The sequence below is a fragment of the Mustelus asterias genome, chromosome 3, assembly GCF_964213995.1.
Source record: "Mustelus asterias chromosome 3, sMusAst1.hap1.1, whole genome shotgun sequence".
Classification (NCBI taxonomy): domain Eukaryota; kingdom Metazoa; phylum Chordata; class Chondrichthyes; order Carcharhiniformes; family Triakidae; genus Mustelus; species Mustelus asterias.
The window spans coordinates 33,966,856-33,987,876 of record NC_135803.1 but is presented as its reverse complement, the minus strand read 5'-3'; the positions used below and the strand labels follow the sequence as shown (position 1 = coordinate 33,987,876).

The window sequence follows — 21,021 nt, the reverse complement described above, 5'->3', positions numbered from 1 at the left end:
AAATGTTTGGTTTGAGCCAGCATTAGGGCACAAAAAGCATTCCATTCCAGTTTGTCGCTAATGCAAGGCAGTTAACATTCCCAATGCTGTTTAGAGTAGGAATGTGCTTCTTCTCTTTTTATTGCTTCTGTTCTTTAAGCCTAGAGTTGGTGGAAAGGGGTTGAGCTGAGCAACATTGGCACCAGGATTCTCCGGCAGCACTCACCCGAAAACCGGAGAATCCCACCCGACTTCAATAGACGCCTCGCCTCCCCCCCCCTCCCCCCGCCGCCGCCGCCCCAACCCACTAAAATTCAAGTGGTGGGCGGGATGGGAGAATTTCAGCCTGGGGGTTGATGCTAATGTGAAAATGAATGGGTTCTTGCTACTAGGAGTACAAAAATCAAGGGAAAAAATATTTTTGTTTTATTTTGTGGGTCAGTAAAATAAATGTTTTGGATATTTAAACACTTAATTCCATCCTTTGCCAATTTAACAAACTCTACTTCTGAATTTTTTAAAAATTCATTCGAGGGACATGGGCGTCGCTGACTGGCCAGCATTTATTGCCCATTTCTAGTTATCTGAGGGCAGTTGAGAGTCAACCATTTGCTGTGGCTCTGGAGTCACATGCAGTCCAGACCAAGTAAGGATGGCAAATTTCCTTCCCTAAAAGGACATTAGTGAACCAGATGGGTTTTTTGACAATCGACAATCATCAGTAGATTCTTAATTCAAGATTTTTCTTTTATTGAGTTCGAATTCCACCATTTGCCGTGGCAGGATTCGAACCCAGGTCCCCAGAACATTGGCTGAGTTTCTGGATTAATACTCTAACGATAATACCACTGGGCCATCACCTGAATAGCCACATTCTTTTAATATATACCTATTAGTGCCATTAAAGTTAATTTGATGACTTTCGATGACTTAGGTGATATGACTAATAGTCCGCAAAATTAATGAAGTGGTTTTCAGCTTTTCTATAATCAAGTACTTGAGGTTGATCAGGTAATTCAGTGAATGGCTTAAATTAAAGAAATAAACAATTAAGCGATGGAAAAAACATCAAGTTAAAATCTCATCACAAACTGGAGGGAATTAAACATCTTTCTAAAACAGAGGTTTGTCTTTTCTTAGCCTGAGTCCCCCTTGCAACTTATTGTAGTTAAACCAAATAAAGAAATACAATGAGAATTTTCATCTTGTGTACTGACTGAAACAAACAAGATTTTTGGTGACATTGAAGGAAATAAGACATATATCCACTCTTTAATTACACAGTAAGAAGTCTCACAACACCAGGTTAAAGTCCAACAGGTTTATTTGGAATCTCGAGCTTTCGGAGCGCTGCCCTTCCTCAGGTGAGTCCCCTGATGAAGGAGCAGCGCAGTGACACAGTGAGTGCAGTTGTGAGACTTCTTACTATGCCCACCCCAGTCCAAAACCAGCATCTCCACTTTTTAATTAGTCAGGTTTTGCTTCTGAAACTATAAGTGGTTATGTGGCCCATTCTACATAGAGTTCACTGAGTCTTGTGACAGTAAAATTGCTACATTCCTACGGCATAAAGATTCTATGAAAATAAGAAAGGAGGGGTGGAATGGCAGTGATATTTATTGTGAATTCTCTAAATGGAACCTCCTAGTGTGGACATTGGCATACAATCCAATTTTCTGCTGGTGAATTAACATGGCTTCCACCCATCCATTTGCTTCTTCTCCTTGCAGATCTTTACTGAGCTACTGTTCAACTGGTTTCTATTGAACCAGTCCTTTTATATGAATTCTCTCCCTTGAGTTCAATGAATAGATGCAAGTATGCATTCACCAACAACTATGTAGATTTTGTTTATTGATCTTTTCATTCTGTTTTTTCCTGCTCTTTTTTGAAACTGTACTGTTACTAGAAAGAAAAAGAAACAAATCTCAGAGATCAGCATCAAAAAGTACGAGTTGAATTATTCCCGCAATTTTAAGGAATTAGACTTTTTCTCGAGACGAGGAAATATTTCTCACTAAATCTTGCTGTTTCAAATGCAGTGACAGCAATTGGACCATTGTCATTATTTGTGCAAAGAAAGTTATAGTAATCTCGATTTTATGTTTAAAGAATGTTCACTTTTAATTGTATATAATTGGAAATTTCAGGAGCTCAACACCTATCAAAAGTTGAAAGAACCATGAAGAAAAGTCCACAAGCTGTTTGAAGCAAACAAAGAAACATTACTGATAGTTTATTTGGAGTTCTTGATTGTTGCTATAACAAAGAAAATGATAGACAAAAGAAGACACAAGTTATATCCACATACTACATTTACAATATTACAAAATAGATGAGTGCAAGTAGATTTCATAGGAACATTCACAGTGGCATCTTCCATTGAACTGGGAATTTTAAAAAACTTTTAGCGCTACAAAACTTTTGCACAATTTAAATGGCGAGATCTGCAACCTCTGCTAATGTCTATGTGGGAAATATTTTGGAGTGCTTCACTCAGCGAGGTTTCTCAAAACCAAAGTTGTAGCAAAATAGTCCTGCCCTTAATCAAAAGGAAACACTTTCACCCAGTCTACAATTCTGTTAGCAAAAAGATGTGTAACAAAGACTAGTGATTACTTAGTTGCAGACTCAAGTACATCCAAAACAATCAGGCAATATGATCAAATGTCTACAACCAAAGTGTGATGGATCTTGTAGCTTTTCCAATTAAAGGGCTTTTGATTTCCTGATTTGGTCTGTAACAATTGTCGCTCAGTTTGTACATGTTTTACAAGAAGAAAAATGCATTGTATCATTCCTGAAATGCTGTTGAAGTAGAATCAATCAGGCCACTCCAGTGGTCTGGGGATGACTAGGGGGTTTGGGTGGTGGGTGGGGGGAGGGGGGAATGGAGGGCATTGAATATTTACCCTGCACAATTGGAGGCCACGTCAAGCCCTGGGACATTTTAGTAGGCATTCTAGGTAGATGGCGTTTCTTGGGAAAATTAAGAACACTTTCAAACCATATCTGGCATCAAATTACAAATGAAAAGCCAGTTCCAGTCAAACAAGACTGTTGTTTATGGAGGTACAGCAAAGTCATAGCTGAGGGCAATCCGAAGCAAATAAGCTGCTGATAGTAAAATAGCCACTGCCAAAAAACACTGCGTGGGGGAATTATCTTTCCATTGCCAGTCCATTATCATGCCAAGAAAACAGCAACAACACAAAATAGGAAGCTGTAGGTCAGAGAATTGTCATCAACTAAAATCTTCCTCTCGTGTGAGTGCACGATCCGAAGCACCATGCTAGAAAAATAATGTGAGCCCAGGGTACTGTAATAATGTACCTTTCTGAATAGAATTTGAAAGAAAAAGATTGCACCATGTATCGTGGTCATTAAATTGTCCAATATGGTTGTCAAATTCAGACAGAACTTAATTTTGATATTGTCGTGTTTTTAAAATTTCTCTTTCAAATGTGCCTCGTCAGTCTGTATTTCAGGCACTCAGAGGTGCTTTTTATTTGAGTGGGGGGGCTCCTGTGTTGTTTGAAGTCAATGTTTGTTAAAACACTTGCAGTTTAAACAGTATGACAATGAGAGTCAGAAATACCACAGTATTCTTTGTTTGTAGACTATATCACACAGTGATAACAAAGAAATATCCTACAGCAACAGCACTGAAGCCCCGTGCAATCCAATTTACAGCAAAAACTTCACGCGATGCAGACACAAATACAAAAATATAAAATTTGAACAATAATGCACTTTTGCTTTACTGCATCAGTGGAAACTATTTTTTTTATCCAAAATTAGAGGATCCAACTGTGGGAATTTAAAAGATTTAGACACTTGCATGTTTTTCATCAGACCATTGAAAATTAATTATTCGTCAGACTATAATATGTTGAATGGTATAAAAGTAGTAGGTTAAAAGCAAATACCTCTTATGTGAAATATTTTTAAAAAGACATACGTTGTCTGTTTTTAAGAACATTCCAGCAGCTGCTCCATCTTGTACGAAGATTATAATTTGGCCATTTTAGCACAAGACATAGCCATGCCATTGTGACTGGAGAATGCTTTCCAGCATGAAAAATAACGTAGCATGTAATTTTAAAGATCAGTAAGAAAGATTCTCAAAGCTTGAGCTACATACCGTGCGAAGAACATTTCAGCAAACAGTTCCATTCAGCACTTCGTAGCATGCAAACCTGTGAAGTGCTACACCTTTGCATCAAACCTCAGGCAATTATCTGTGCAAAGGTTACTTTTCTAGTCTTTTACAAAATACAGACTGATTGTTTGGACGTCTCAAGACCAGTATCAAAGGGGAAAAATGCATGCCAGGGCCACAAAGGATTCATTGATCTTCAGCATCATCCTCTTCCAGAGATACTACACCTGAGGAAGCAACGTCTGATACTTTCCTACGTCCCTCATACTCGCCGTCCTCCTTCTTGGAGAGGGTTTTGTAATCTTGGCATGACAAGTCATCTTCTTCCGGAGTAAAACAAGATTCAGCGTAAGACACAGAGTAAGAGGAGTCTTCACATATAAGGTTCCTAAAGGCACATTCAGTGTTGCTGTTTGGCTGCAGCTGAGAGATCACATCCCCGTGCCCAGTCATGGCACTGATCTGACCAAAGAGTTTTGCAGCTAGTTCGGTGGGGGACCCTAGCTCCATTTTAAGCAAAGGGTGGTCTTCCAGACTGCACAGACTCGAACAAAGGGTCTCTGGCGAGACAGTTTGGGAGGAATCACTTTCCTGCTCACATGATGCCTGTCTCACTGTAAGTTTGCACATATGACTATGCAGCATGTCTCTCGAGTAATTCACTTGTGGATACTGTCCTGCTGCATCTGAAACAGTAAGATAATTGCAGTTCAGAAATTCGGAGCTTCAGTTATATTCTTGTTCTAACAATATATTGATTACTGGCACTATTTTGTGAAATCAAAAGCAGATAGAGATCCATTGCATTCATGTAAGCATATGATAATGTGCACCAATGATAAAATCTGAGAAGGACACACAACACAAATTTGCAGAAGTTTCTAGAACAACCACACTCCAGAGATGTGCGGGTTAGGTTGATTGGTCATGCTAAATTGCCCCTTAGTGTCAGGGGGATTAGTGGGGTAAATGCGTAGGGTTACAGGGCAAGGGCCGGGGTGGGACTGTTGTCGGTGCAGACTCGATGGGCCAAATGGCCTCCTTCTGCACTGTAGGGATTCTATGATTCTATGAACTGATGTATTATTGAATTGAATTTGTGTTCTTTTCTATCAAAGCTTTTCAGCCCAAAGAGCCTCATCTACAGGACAGAATATTTAGTGTTGCCCATCCCCATTTAATCATTAGCGGGTATAGCAGAAATAATTAGATTTTTTTAGCTTCCCAAGCTATCAATGGAGACAATCCATATGGAGTGTATGGACTAAAGACTGGTGAAGACCATAGCTGGGATTTTCCATTCCCCCTTCTCAGCGGGTTTTCCAGTGGCAGATCACCATTAGCCATTGGGTTCCCTGGCACCGTGACCAGCAAGCAATGCAAAGTGCCGTAGACATTGGCAGGACTGGAAGATACTGCAGCCAGCCAAGGTTGAGCCACCTTGGCCGCTGGAAACATGCCGTGGGAAGCAAGATGCCGGAAAATCTCAGTCTATAACTAACAAGTAATTCATTAGCCTGTTTCAGCAACCAAAAAATAAGAGCACAAGAAATATGAGCAGGAGTAGACTACACTGCCATTCCATATGCTCACGGATGATTTGGGGCTTTAACATCGTTTTCCCACCCGTTTCCTGTTTACCTGAGAGATCAAACATTTGTCTATCTCCGCCTTAAATTTATCCATAGCCCTCCGAGGTAGAGAATTCCAAAGATTCACAGCCCTTGAAGTGAAATAATTTCTCCTCATCTCAGACCTAAGTGATCTGCCCCTTATCCTGAGACCACTCCCCCATGTTCTAGATTCCCTAACCTGCGGAAGTCTTGCCTTAAAGCAATGAATGCTGATCCCAGTGTTAACTTATTGTGGGACAGCCGTAGGGATGGTGGCCCCCTGACTTCCAGCTAATGGGAGGGGGCCACAGTGCCACAGCCGTACAAGTCCCCAATCACTATCAATGGGAGATCAGACAGACTTAAAAATAATGGGGAGGGGGGGTGGGTGGGGGGGTGTGGGGAGAGGCAACACATCCCATACTCAACCCATTTGCCAATTCAGTTCTGCTGGCAGTGATGTTGCAACTGACTTCAGGCACCCAGGTTAATGTCAGAAAACCTGGTCAGGACCCTGCTCCGGATATAAGAAAACAAGACACAGGGCCAACCAGCCAGGTAAAACTTGCCCATAGGGTAGGACAGGGGTAAATATTGGAGGAAGTTTTCAAAAGTAATTTTGTGATGAAGTTACTAAATAACAGTAAAAGTGAATGGTCCTTGACAGGTTTCAGAACTGCAATGATATGGTGAAAAAAATACCAGGAGAAATAGGCAAAACAAGAAAAAGTTTGTCATAAAGGTACAGATGCCATTATTCACAAACATCTTTTGAATTATAATAATGGTGTCCTTGTTTCCATGCTTCTCCTCCTGCATTCATGCTTAAATGGACAAGGAGACCCAGGGAAACAGAGGAGAAGTACAAGCAACAGACTACTTCTGTAGCAGCAGCACCATGTTTTTGTACAGATGTATAATAGTGATAAACACTACAATGATATCAGAACAAAAGTTTTTGGAAAGGGCCATCATTACCAGCTGGCAGTGTGCTGTCACTAGTTGGTACAAAATCTTCATCGTAGGAATCATCATTTGAATCATCACCATCAACAGATGACCATGCTTTGAGTTTAGCCTCTGCAATTTCAAATTGTTCTGCCACACCTGAAATGCAAATTCTTTATTTGAAATCATTGTGTAAACAGAGATTAATAAATTGATACAGAGCAACAACAGCTATGGCTACCCAAATTGTCCCTCGATATGCCTGTGGGGTTTTGGGGAAGATTCCTTATTCCAGCCCTACTCAGGCCCCCTCCCCCTCAACTCTTTTTTTCAATGACTGCATTGGTACCACTTCCCATTCTTGCCTGGAACTGGAAAAATTCATCAATTTTGCTCTCAATTTCTCTCACCTTCACATGGCCAATGTCCAACAATACCCTTCCTCGACTTCTCTGTCTCCATTTCTGGGGTTAGGCTGTCCACTAAAATTCATTGTAAGACCAGCAACTCTCGCAGCTATCGCGGCTACACTTCTGCACACCCTGTTTCCCGTAAGGACACCATTCTATTCTCCCAATTTCTCAATTTCCAGCTTATCTATTCTGATGATGCTACCTTCCTCACTAGTGCTTCCAACATGACTTCCTTTTTCCTTAACTGAGAATTTACCCACCCTCACCAGCGCTCCTCCATTGTGGTTGACAGGGTCCACCCTCAACCATGTCTGACCCATTTCCTGCATTTCTGCTCTCATGCTTTCTCCTCCCTCCCAGAACCAAGATGGGGTTCTCCTGGTCCTCACTCTCCACGCTACCAGCCTCCACATTCAAAAGATCGTCCTCTGCCATTTCCGCTACTGACACTCAGTCCACTGGTATGATCCTGACCTTCCGGCTGCTTGCCATTTAATTCACCACCTTGCTCTTGCACACATGTTTCTGTCCTTAGGCTGCTGCAATGTCCCTGTGAAGCTCAACACTAGCTCGAGGAACATCACCTCATTTTCCAATTAGCCTTCTGGACTCAACATTTAGATCAAGAACTTCAGAGCATGAACTCTGCTCCCCATTTAGATTCTTTATTGGCCAAGTGCCAGTCTGTAGCTTGCTTTCATGTTTTTGGTTTCAGACAGAGCTAATGTATATTCTGTTGTATTCACCTACTCTGGATCAATGTTTAGTTTCCTTACTCGATTTGCGTTTTGTTCCATCACATCTTTGTTATGTAATCCCTCCCATCCTTCATCCCATCGCAGGCCTTCCTATTGTTCTACCTCCACTTCTTCCCTTTCAATGCAATAAAACCCATCACATTTCCACATCCCTTCAGTTCCAAAGAAAGGTCATTTGACTCGAAATGTTAACTCTCTTTCTCTTTCCACAGATGCTGCCAGACCTGGGTTAGGCTTTTGCAGCACTTTCTGTTTCCATATTAGAGCAAAATTATTTGTGTGTACTACCTAATCAGAGAGTCCAAACCTGCAAAACTGTACAATATTCATCACTGAACTCCAACTCATTCCTCAATATATCCTGGACATAGAGGAGGCCAATTGAAATAGACAGTATCTCAATGACAATGTGACATCAGAAACTTGCTGTAACCTGGTACAAAAGCTCCAAATGCAGTTACTAAGACTTAGCTCGTCAACTGAAACTTTCCATTAATTGCTACAGATGGAACTAGCATCATGGTTGTGTCAAAAGGCAAGTATCTCCACTCAATTAAATCCATTTGTGAGATACAATCATGTACATTTTTATTTGTAGAATATTGAAGTGAATTTGACACTGAGGCTATATCTGCAAATTCCAGGTGTACATTATTTTTGTTTTTAGTTTAGTAGAACCTTAGTTCGGCTGCACTTGGAATATTGTGTTCAATTCTGGTCGCCACACTACCAGAAGGATGTGGAGGCTTTGGAGCGGGTACAGAAAAAATTTACCAAGATGTTGCCTGGTATGGAGGGCATTAGCTATGAGGAGAGGTTGGAGAAACTTGGTTTGTTCTCACTGGAGCGACAGAGGTTTAGAGGAGACCTGATAGAAGTCTACAAGATTATGAGGGACATGGACAGAGTGGATAGTCAGAAACTTTTTCCCAGGGTGGAAGAGTCAATTACTAGGGGGCATAGGTTTAAGGTGCGAGGGGCAAGGTTTAAAGGAGATGTACGAGGCAGATGTTTTACACAGAGAGTAGTGGGTGCCTGGAACTCGTTGCCGGGGGAGGTAGTGGAAGCGGATACGGTAGTGACTTTTAAGGGACGTCTTGACAAGTACATGAATAGGATGGGAATAGAGGGATATGGTCCCTGGAAGGGTAGAGGGTTTTAGTTAAGTCGGGCAGCATGGTCAGTGCAGGCTTGGAGGGCCGAAGGGCCTGTTCCTGTGCTGTAATTTTCCTTGATCTTTGTTCTTTTGAGTTTGTTGGAGGCTGGGTCAGTTTTTTAAGTTATTTGTCCACTCTGGAGTTTAATAGGTTGGCCTGTATGTGAAAGGTATTACAAGTAAACTTCTATTGTATCGCTCATTTGCCATAGTTTAAGATCTACACTCTGTGATTTTAAAATTTAGTCATTACAGCATATTATTATTTCGAATAGTGGGCCCAACATTAATTGTTGTCTAAATGGATGGTTTGGAACACAAAGCAGACTTGCTCCTCATCAAATCTATGTCAGAATTTGTGAGCTGCTGTAATTACTTTCCAATGTAGCTGGAACATACACACCACCAATTTCCTGAATAGTGAAAATGTAGCATAAAAATGATTGGCAGTGAAGATATCCCCATGGCACCAAGCACTAGAACAGAAAGTGGCACTAAATCTGGCAAATTTAATCCTCAATATGTAAAGCACTACAACTCTGCATTTGTTCTGAATTATTTGAATACATTTATATTGCTGAAGGTATTATGTACATGATATTCAGTTACTATAAGGAAAAAATAATTCCTCAGCACTTTCCCTCATCTTCGCTGTTTAATAATGATTTTACACAAGTCTTTCCAATAAACTTGATTTCTGAATTGACAGCACCACGTCGAGTTAATAAGAAAAATTAATGTTAACTTGTAGTCTGCCTTTAAGTAACCCTTTAACCAAGCCAGCATACTTACTGCATAACAAGGACCAGGATTCTCTGAAGGAGAGTTATAGGATTCAAAACTTTAATTTTGTTTCTCTCTCCTCGGATGCTGCCAGACCTGCTGAGTTTCCCATCATTTTCTGTTTTATTTCCTTTGATTAACAGAATTCTATTCGTTTTTGATGGCACAATAAAACAAGTGGCAGCACATTGCATAGCACAAAAGTAGTTTATTTTGAAATGGAATACGCTGGTTCGATAATCGCCCTTATGACGGTAATCATTTCAGACTCGGGCATTCTAAAAATTTGTTTCATATATTTTGCTTTAGCAATGTAAGGTTCATTTCGAAGTCTAATGAGAATTCTGTGCCCTGAAACTGTTTCTGAATACTGGAAAAAAACATTTGTACAGTTTTTCTTCTTCCCTCATGAAAGTTCTGATATCTGCTGGAATTTGGTTCCAAAGATAACCCCAAAAACTCTCACTGAACGAAATAATTTTTACGTTAGATAGAGTCATCAAACTCCACAAACAATTCAACAAACACACCTAAATCTGAATAAACTCAACAAGTCTGGCAGCATCTATGGGTACAGAAAAACAAGTCCATATGACCCTTCTACAACAAGGGATAGAAATGTGATGAATTATATAGTAGCGGGGGGGGGGGGGGGGGTGCAAAATGGAAAGTCAATGATAGATCAGAGTTATTGACAAAGATATCATGGACATGAGAACCCTTCATCCCCTTCCCACAGCGCCTACCCATGCACCCATGCAGAGGGTGCAACACCTGCCCCTTTACCTCCTAACCTCTTCACTGTTCAACGGCCCAAACACAGCTTTCAGGATAAGCAGCGTTTCACTTGCACCTCCTTCACTTTGGTCTACTGTATTCAAGGCCAGAAACCCTATTGAAATGCAGCTCCACCGGGGAGACAGTGGCTGCTGCCGTTACGACACTTACCTGAGGCCAAGGATCACCCTGAATCCTGGGCCAGTGTGGAGTGATGGCAGTGTGGGGGGGAGGTCACAGGGTAGGGGTCAGCAGTAAGGTCAAGGGGATAGCAATCAGCAGGCCCCTCTTTCCAATGTGATTCCTAGGACAATCCTGGAAAATCTGGGACTGTTGGTCACGCTGCCCACTGAAACAATTTTCACTGCAGCAAAAAAGTCTCAGACGAGATCCAGCAGAGGATTACCCGCATCTCCATAACTGATACCGTTGTGTCTAGTAAAACATTTACACTCTTTTCCAATCTAGTTATTCCCCCCGGTATGGCCCCAAGCCTCAAATCTGAAGAGTGCATAATTGGTTAGCCACACATCACTATGGCTAGGAAACATTAAAGAATATTGCACTTCAAACTCCTGCACTAAAACCATCTAATACACCAGGATTAGCCAGGAGAACAAAGGCATTTTCATGGATTATTTCATTACATGTTCGTACCAACTTTCCAAATGGAAGTGAGACTTGGGTTGAGCAGCACAGGTGCAGAAACTATGGTTACTTCCCAGCAGCACCCAAATCTACACTGACAATTCAGTGCCATACTGAGGAATTACTGCATTGTTAAAAGGTCTTTTTTTGGATTGAATGTTAAACTGAGATCCCACCTGGCTGTTCAAGTCAATTCAGAAAGGATCTGCAGGCGTCTTCAGAAAGACGGATAAGTTTAATAGGACAATTAATTAAAGAGCATTAACTGCACTTAAAAAGTACATGTCTAAAGTGACATTAAAATGACTGAACCAATTCTAATAATCCAACAAATTTATTCTACCTCTTCCCGCTATTTTAAGATTCTCACACCAGACATGTCACTTTGTCTCCCTATTTATCTTTCCACCTGTACTTTGGAATCAGTACTTGGCACACGCTGACAGCAAAATTGTCATTCATAATACTCATCAAACACATGACATTCTCAGCTATATATCGCTTTTACCACAAAGCATCAAGCTGATTTTGTGTGAGTCTGGCAGCCCATTAAACGATCCGTATATTTCACAGCCGGGCTTAGAAGTTAATTTACCTGCTGCAAATCTCGCCTCCTGTTCTCCTTCACTTAAGTCTGAGTAAGAATTGAAATCAATCTCGAGAGTCATTGGGGACTCCATAGGCTTACACCAGCCTTTCCACTCTATGAGGTGAGCAACTCGACCCTGAGCCATGGCTGTCGGTTTAGTGACGTGGTCTTTTACAACCTGTGAGAAACCTAAAGAAAAAAGGCAATAGTTTTTAGAAGAAGTGACATGTGGAAAGCAGGATTCTTTTGAATAGGTCAACAAATAAAACAATGGGTGGAATTTTCCCAGAATTTGTCAGTGTCAGATTCTGACTGAAAATCGGCATGTATCTCTCCAGATGCACAGCCAAGTTTTCAGACCAGATCTTAAGTCACTCTGACAAACAAAAAGTCCGAGGATGTGCATTACGCCATCAGTCTGGCAGGTCGGGGCCTGATAGAGCCGGCAACGCTCACTTTAATTTGCCCATGTTAAAGTGTCATCTAAAAATACAGTTCTGTATTTTTTAAAATTTCTATTAGAACATAGAACAGTACAGCACAGAACAGGCCCTTCGGCCCATGATGTTGTGCCGAGCTTCATCTGAAACCAAGATCAAGCTATCCCACTCCCTATCATCCTGGTGTGCTCCATGTGCCTATCCAATAACCGCTTAAATGTTCCTAAAGTGTCTGACTCCACTATCACTGCAGGCAGTCCATTCCACACCCCAACCACTCTCTGCGTAAAGAACCTACCTCTGATATCCTTCCTATATCTCCCACCACGAACCCTATAGTTATGCCCCCTTGTAATAGCTCCATCCACCCGAGGAAATAGTCTTTGAACGTTCACTCTATCTATCCCCTTCATCATTTTATAAACCTCTATTAAGTCTCCCCTCAGCCTCCTCCGCTCCAGAGAGAACTGCCCTAGCTCCCTCAACCTTTCCTCATAAGACCTACCCTCCAAACCAGGCAGCATCCTGGTAAATCTCCTCTGCACTCTTTCCAGCGCTTCCGCATCCTTCTTATAGTGAGGTGACCAGAACTGCACACAATATTCCAAATGTGGTCTCACCAAGGTCCTGTACAGTTGCAGCATAACCCCACGGCTCTTAAACTCCAACCCCCTGTTAATAAAAGCCATCACACTATAGGCCTTCTTCACAGCTCTATGCACTTGAGTGGCAACCTTTAGAGATCTGTGGATATAGACCCCAAGATCTCTCTGTTCCTCCACAGTCTTCAGAACCCTACCTTTGACCCTGTAATCCACATTTAAATTAGTCCTACCAAAATGAATCACCTCACATTTATCAGGGTTAAACTCCATTTGCCATTTTTCAGCCCAGCTTTGCATCCTATCTATGTCTCTTTGCAGCCTACAACAGCCCTCCACCTCATCCACTACTCCACCAATCTTGGTGTCATCAGCAAATTTACTGATCCACCCTTCAGTTCCCTCCTCGAAGTCATTAATAAAAATCACAAAGAGCAGAGGACCAAGCACTGATCCCTGTGGCACTCCACTAGCAACCTGCCTCCAATCCGAAAATTTTCCATCCACCACCACCCTCTGTCTTCGATCATACAGCCAGTTACCTATCCAATCGGCCAACTTTCCCTCTATCCCACACCTCCTCACTTTCATCATAAGCCGACCATGGGGGATCTTATCAAACGCCTTACTAAAATCCATGTATATGACATCAACTGCCCTACCTTCATCAACACACTTAGTTACCTCCTCAAAAAATTCTATCAAATTTGTGAGGCACGACTTGCCCTTCATGAATCCGTGCTGACTATCCCGGATTAATCCGCATCTTTCTAAATGGTCGTAAATCCCATCCCTAAGGACCTTTTCCATCAATTTACCAACCACCGAAGCAAGACTAACCGGTCTATAATTACCAGGGTCATTTCTATTCCCTTTCTTAAACAGAGGAACAACATTCGCCATTCTCCAGTCCTCTGGCACTATCCCCGTGGACAGCGAGGACCCAAAGATCAAAGCCAAAGGCTCTGCAACCTCATCCCTTGCCTCCCAAAGAATACCCAAAGGATACATTTCATCAGGCCCAGGGGACTTATCGACCTTCAGTTCTATCCATTTTATTTCTATTCTATTTGTTTCCAAGGCAATGTCACAGTTGGTAATTCACCTGAATATTATAGTAATTTATTGGTGAATTTATGTCCAATTATCTCATGGGTAAGCAGTGGAAACACATCTACTCGGAGAATCTGGGAGAATACCAGATATCTCTATTAGGCCAAGTTTCAGAAAGATTTGTCTAGATTTCCTGAAGATGCAGTATTGGATATGGATTCAATTCTGTGAGACTCCAGTGGATTAGTTGGATCGAGGAGGTGGGCTGAAAGAGGATGCATTCAAATTTTCTGATTTTTTTTCCAACATAAATGTATTTGTTCCCATGCTGCGTAGCCACGCCACCTTTCTCAGCACTATTATAACTACTGAGAACATTTTGCACACGAGGTGTACTGTATGCACAAATGATTAAAGATATGTGTTTGACTGTTCATGCTTTACAGAATTCAATTTTTAGATCATATAATTCCAAAGATTGGGTTTATTACTAATGCACACAAACCATGCAATGATGATCTTGCAAGTGCAGCAATCTCCTGGATCGTAAGTGCGCGTCTTGATTTTGGTAACATTTCAATAGTGTCTTCAACATTTACCTGTAAAAAAAATGAGCCATCTTTGAGTACTCAGACACAGAAATCTTCTTTCTGAATACTACTGTCCATATTTGATAGAATCATTGAAACCTTACAGTGCGGAAGGAGGCCATTCAGCCCATTGAGTCTGCACCAACAAGAATCCCACCTAGGCCTTATTTCCGTAACCCTACATATTTACCACACTAATCCCTCTAACCTACGCATCCCAGGACACTAAGGGGCAATTTAGCATGGCCAATGCACCTAACCCGCACATCTTTGGGCTGTGGGAGGAAACTGGAGCACCCGAAGGAAACCCACGCAGACAACGTGCAAACTCCACACAGACAGTGACCCAAGCCGGGAATTGAACTCAGGTCCCTGGAGCTGTGAGGCAAGAGTGCTAACCATTGTGCCACCGTGCCGCCATCAGAAATAAAACATAGCTAAGTTTAGTTTGCTCCCTACCTCTGAAGCAATCCACTTTAAAAGACAAAATAATTGAATCTGCTTTTGTTACTTTGTTTATAAAACTAAACATATCGAGTTGTTAATTTCAATAGCTGAAGCTGGCTAGATTTCAGGTGATTTGCATGTGGCCATATTGACTGAGGATGCGGAGTCTTTCTGCAGAAAGCATATTTCCTGCGTTTTGATCAAATATGGAAAAGCAGCAGCACATATAGGAGATTACATGAATTTTTTTCTGAAATGCCCACCACTGTATTAAATTACTTTAATAATAAAAGCTCCACTTTGAGCTTCTGGTGAAGCTATTCACTTGACGGGTATGGTACAAAAAGAAAGTGTTACTTTTTAATTGTAGCTTTGTTATTCATCCAGCTATTAAGTAAGCTTTCAATGTGACCTTTAATATCTAAGAGAGTAAATAACAGTTCCGAATAATTGCAGGTAATTTGGTGAACAGTATAAATATTCCCTCCAATCATAAACAAGTCTTTGTACATGCATTGGCATTCATTTGTAACAGTACGAGTGAGATCAGATCACCAAGTTTGTACAGATTTATTGATGAAGCCATCAACTTTTATGATATTCTGCAGTGATTCCACCGAAAACAATATCCATTAAGAGAAAGCATTGGATAAAAGCATACGTGCTTCCTGCACACTTCTTCACATCCAGTTCCATGATATACAATTGCTTTTCCCTCACTGCCGCTGCCACCTGTCATAATGATAACTTATGTAGCACTGTAACAAATGCCTTTTGGGAGTCCATGTTACCGCTTTGAAAAACTCCAGCAAATCAGTTAAACACAATTTCCCCTTAAGAAAGCCGTGCTGGCTTTCCTTAATTAACCCATATTTGCCCATGTGACTACTAATTCTGTCCCGAACTAAAGCTTCTAGACGTTTTCCCACCATCAAAGTTAAACTGACTTGTCTGTAGTTGCTGGGCTTATCAAGAATCTATGGATTCTATGGAAGAAGAAAAGTGAACACAATCAAAATAATGATGACATGTTTCAATATGGGAAAGGAGAGATGTCATTTTGATAACCAAATGTGTTTGACTACTTGGGTTGTATTGTATCACATGTTGTACAGTGGTGAAGATCAACCAAGGTCAGATGGCACGTAGTCGGAAGTTAGCCAACACGGTGGAATAAATGATGTGACCCCATAGCTAAATCTGTGACTTTGTGCTGTCCTTTTAGCCAGAGATGTGACACCACTCATCCAGAGCACACCAGTCTTACCATTTTTCTGATCAACGCCACCATTACTCTCCTGTATATAGGGGTAGTCATGCATATTATCAGCCCATCCCACAGTATAGTATTTGAGTACTTGACTCCCCACCAAGAAATCCATTCCATTTACTTACCTCCCATGTCTGAGTTCTAACCCACTCTATTTATACGTCAGATGTCCTACATACTGCATGAATAAGTGAAAGATCTGGAAATTCCTATACCATTTGGTGACCCAAGATAATACATAATAACCATAGGTCATAAATGAGCAAAGATGGTCAGTCTTGTTTTGAAATATGTGATCTTATTAAATCTTTTCTGTGAACATTACTAATAGTTGTTAAAAGCCACTGCTCAGTGTCCCAGAAAGGCAATAGCATTGTTCTAACAGTAGATGTTACAAAAGACGGTGATAGTTTACCATACACAGGGCAGGAGAATTGGGAACAGGAGGAGACCATTCAGCCCCTCAGATCTATTTCACCATTTAATCAGATCATGGTTGATCGGATTGTGGCCTCAACTCCATTTTCCTACCTATCCCCCATAACTGTTGACTCACTTGCCAATCAAAAATCTGTCGAACTCAACCTTGAGCCTATTCAATGACTCAGCCTCCACTGTTCACTGGGAAAGAGAATTCCAAACACTATCGACATTCAGAAGAAATTTCTCCTCATCTCCGTCGGAAATGGGAGACCCCTTATGTTTAAACCGTTCTCCCTAGTTCCTGTTCCCCCACAGTTGGAAACATCCTCTGAGCATCTACCCTGTGGAGCCCCCAGAATCACAGGCTTTTTTCTCATTCTTCTAAACACCAATGAGTATAGGCCCAACCTGCTCAACCTTTTCACACATAATAAACACCTTACCCCAGGAATCAGCCTAGTGAACCTTCTCTGAACTGCTTCCAGAGCAAGTTTATCCCTCCTCGTGTAAGGTGACCAAAACTGTACACAGTACTCCAGGGATGGTCTCACCAATCCCCTGTATAGTTGTAGCAAGGCTTCCCAATGTTAATGTTCCATCCCCATTGCAATAAAGGCCAACATCCCATTTGCCTTTCTAATTACATGCTGTACCTGCATGCTAACTTTTTGTGATTCACTTACAGGGATACCCAGACCCTTCAGTATCATAGCATTCCGTAATCTCTTTCAATTTAAATAATATTTTACTTTTCTATTCTTCCTGCCAAGGTGGACAACCCACATTATACTTCATCTGCCAGATTTTTACCCATTCATTTAACCGATATATATTCTGTTGCAGATTATTTGTCTCCTCCTCGTCACTTGCTTTCTGACCTCTCTCTTCTTATCATCAACAAACCTGACTACAATACAGTCAGACTCCTTATCCAAGTCAATCACATAGACCGTACATTGTTGAAGCCCCTGTACTGATCCCTGTGGCGCTCTGCTAGTTACAGTTTGCCACCCTGAAAATGACCAATTTATCCTGACTCTGTTTTCTGTTAGTTAGCCAGTCCTCTATCCATGCTAATTTATCAGCCCCAAGCTCTTGTGTAGTAACTTTTTATGGGGCACCTTACTGGATGCTTTTTGGAAATCCAAGTACAGTACATCGCTCTGCCCTGCTTACTATATCCTCAAAAAACTCAAATACATTTGTCAAATACAATTTTACTCAATGAAGTCCAGCCTTATAAATGTCTTCTATATATTTACCACTATTGATTCACAGTGTAATCCCACTGTTTTATATTTGTGAAAGCCTTATAAATGTACGAACCCTCCCTCCCTGCTGAAAGTGAACATGTATGGAACTCATGTGAGTGCAGGAGATGACTTGGCCAATGTATCCACATCGAATGTGTAGCCTGTCCAATCCCACACATGAACATTAGTCACCTGAACAAAGTACCAGTGATGGACTGCTATCAATGGAACTACCCTTTAATGTACAAAACCTTTAGAGGAGGAGAAGAAAACTGTGCCACTGGGCGGCACGGTGACACAGTGGTTAGGACTGCTGCCTCACTGCCCCAGGGACCCGGATTCAATTCGCGACTTGAGTCATGGTCTGCGCAGAGTCTGCACATTCTACCCATGTCTGCGTGGGTTTCTTCCGGGTGCTCCGGTTTCCTTCCGCAGTCTGACAGACGTGCTGGTTAGGTGCATTGGCTATGCTAAATTTTTCCTCAGCGTACCCGAACAGGTGCCGGAGTGTGGCGACTAGGGGATTTTCACAGTAACTTTATTGTTAATGTAAGCCTACTTGTGACAGTAATAAATAAACTAAAAAAAAAAGATTGGTAAATAAAAGAAAAAGGATCCTTAAAAAAATCAAGTAGATTCAGTTGACACATGTTAAAATTCTGATTTTATCCTTCTTAGTGCAATAGGGAGACAAACTGAATGAAATCATTTTGCTTTTGATCATACTGCCACCCTTTTGGACTGATATCATCTTAATACCTTATATCTGATCAGTTAATTGGGATGGGTACAACTTCACATGAAGGGCAAATCAAAAGAAAATACCAGTATAACTGAATCAATGAACTTACTGTTAATAGTCTCATTAAAGTGATTTTTTGTCAATTTAGCAATTCGTCAAATGGGTTACAACCCTAGTGATGTTCTTGTATTCATTGAACAAGTTGAATAGCTTGCATGTGAGAAGTTCAAGCCCTACCTTTCTTCCCGACTACATTTTGAAAGTGACTAATGCAAAGAGAAGTGAGGGTGAAGGTAGCGGAAGGGCTTGCCATAATTTTCCAATCTTCCCTAGAAATTGAGAGGGCGGGGGGGGAGAGAGATGCCAGTGAATTGGGAGTCATGGAGTCATAGAGGTTTGCAGCATGGAAACAAGCCCTTCAGCCCAACTTCTCCATGCCGCCTTTTTTTTGATCACGAAGCTAGTCCCAATTGCCTGCATTTGGCCCATATCCCTCTATACCCGTCTTACCAATGTAACTGTCTAAATGCTTTTTAGAAGACAAAATTGTACCCACCTCTACTACTACCTCTGGCAGCTCGTTCCAGACACTCACCACCCTCTGTGTGAGAAAATTGCCCTTCTGGACCCTTTTGTATCTCTCCCCTCCCATTGCAATCCTAGATAATTATCTTCACTGTCCACTATGCCACCAATCTTGGTGTCATCTGCAAACTTATTAACCATGCCTCCTATATTCTCATCCAAATCATTAATACAAATGACAAATAACAGTGGACCCAGCACCAGTCTCTGAGGCACACCGTTGGTCACAGATCTCCAGTTTGAAAAACAATTGGCAATTGTCACACCCAAATTCAAGAAAGGCTATAAGGCACATTCTAACAACTGCAGGCCATTTAGTTTATCATCAGGAGTGGGTAATGTTTTAGAAATAATGATCAGGGGGAAAAAATCAACAGGCGCTTGGAGAGGTTTAAATTAATTACAGAGAGTTAGCACGGATTTGTAAAAGTCAGATCGTGCTTGACTAATCTAATTTAATTTTTTGAAGTAACAGAGACAGTCGCTGAGTTGCTGAAGGGATTGGGGTGGTTGATGTCTGCATGGATTTTAAGAACGTGTTTGATGAGGTACAAAAAGGTTAACAAAATTAAGGTTCATCGAATAGGAGGGTCAGTGTCCAATTGGATAAAAATAAACAGCTTAAGGACAGAAAACTGTGATTCAAGACAAATGATTATTTTTCATATTGGAGATTAGTGAACAGTGGTGTTTCAGTGCTAAGACCATTGCTCTTTTTGCTATGTGTAAGTGATTTGGATCTTGGAATAAAGTAAAATTTCAAAACTTGCTGATAATATCAAACTTGGAGGAGTGGCAAAAGTGAGGATGATGCAACAGGACATGACTGAGCCAGCAGAATGGGCAGACAAGTGGCAGATGGAATTTAATACAGAGAATTGTGATGGGATACATTTTTACAGAAAGAACAGAGAGAAGCAATATTGACTAAATGACACACACTGGGCAGGAACAGAAGGACCTGGGGTGCATTTGTTTCAATCGTTGAAGGCAGAACATATCAAGAGAGAGGATAGCAAATCATATTATGGATCTTGGGTTTCATAATTAGAGGCATTCAAGATAAGTCTAGGGCTTTTGGTCAAGGAGGGGATTGGAGACCTAGTGAGGGGTGAAAGGATGGGGTCAGGCTCAAGGGTCCAGTGAGGGGGATGGAGGCACAAGGGAGGGGAGACCTCAAGGCACACTTTGCCTTTCCAGTTCAAAAGTGGTTGAGAAGCACCCTCGTACGACGTAACCAACTGAATCTTGGTTAATTATCTGTAGGCTCGAGGATGATATTATGGTTAAGACAGCTTCTGCTATTCACGCTCTCTCCGGCAGATTGGCAAGGAAATGTCAAATGAATCAGGAAGAGTTAACCATATTGGGAGTCTCCAAGAAAGTGGCACTGTTGGTGGATAGAACAAATCTAATTTTGTCACGCAGTCAATTCACCATTATTGCTAATACATCTGATCAATGAAGTTGGAGGAACAATGTTGTAGAGGTCTGTTACCCATAGTAATGAGTTCCACATTCTCACCACCATGTGGGCAATGAAGTTTCCCCTATGAACATATAAATTAGGAGCAGGAGTAGGCCATTCAGCCCTTTGATCCTGCTCTGCCATTCAATAAGGTTACGGCTGATCTGATTGTTGCCTCAACGCCACTTTTCTGCCTCCCCCGATTTCCTATGACTATGTCAGTCAAGAATCTATTTATCTCTGCTTTATAAATAGTTAATGTCCCTGCTTCTATTGCTTTCTGGAGAAGAAAGTTCCACAGACTCATGACCCTTTAGAGAGA

At 41.4% G+C, this 21,021-nt stretch overlaps 1 protein-coding gene across 2 annotated transcripts in view; it reads right to left on the bottom strand.

The window, feature by feature from the left end:
* Positions 1-2,198: 2,198 nt before the first annotated feature.
* Positions 2,199-21,021, bottom strand: part of fam131ab (family with sequence similarity 131 member Ab) — a 53,269-nt gene continuing 34,446 nt past the window's right edge. For both annotated transcript variants that reach the window (XM_078207337.1, XM_078207346.1), the window contains exons 3-6: positions 14,427-14,520; positions 11,833-12,015; positions 6,733-6,861; positions 2,199-4,827 (exon numbers count right to left, since the gene is read on the bottom strand). In XM_078207337.1, the coding sequence (XP_078063463.1) occupies positions 4,328-4,827; positions 6,733-6,861; positions 11,833-12,015; positions 14,427-14,520 (906 nt within the window). In that variant the 3' untranslated portion in view covers positions 2,199-4,327. The remainder of the gene's footprint in view (positions 4,828-6,732; positions 6,862-11,832; positions 12,016-14,426; positions 14,521-21,021) is intronic.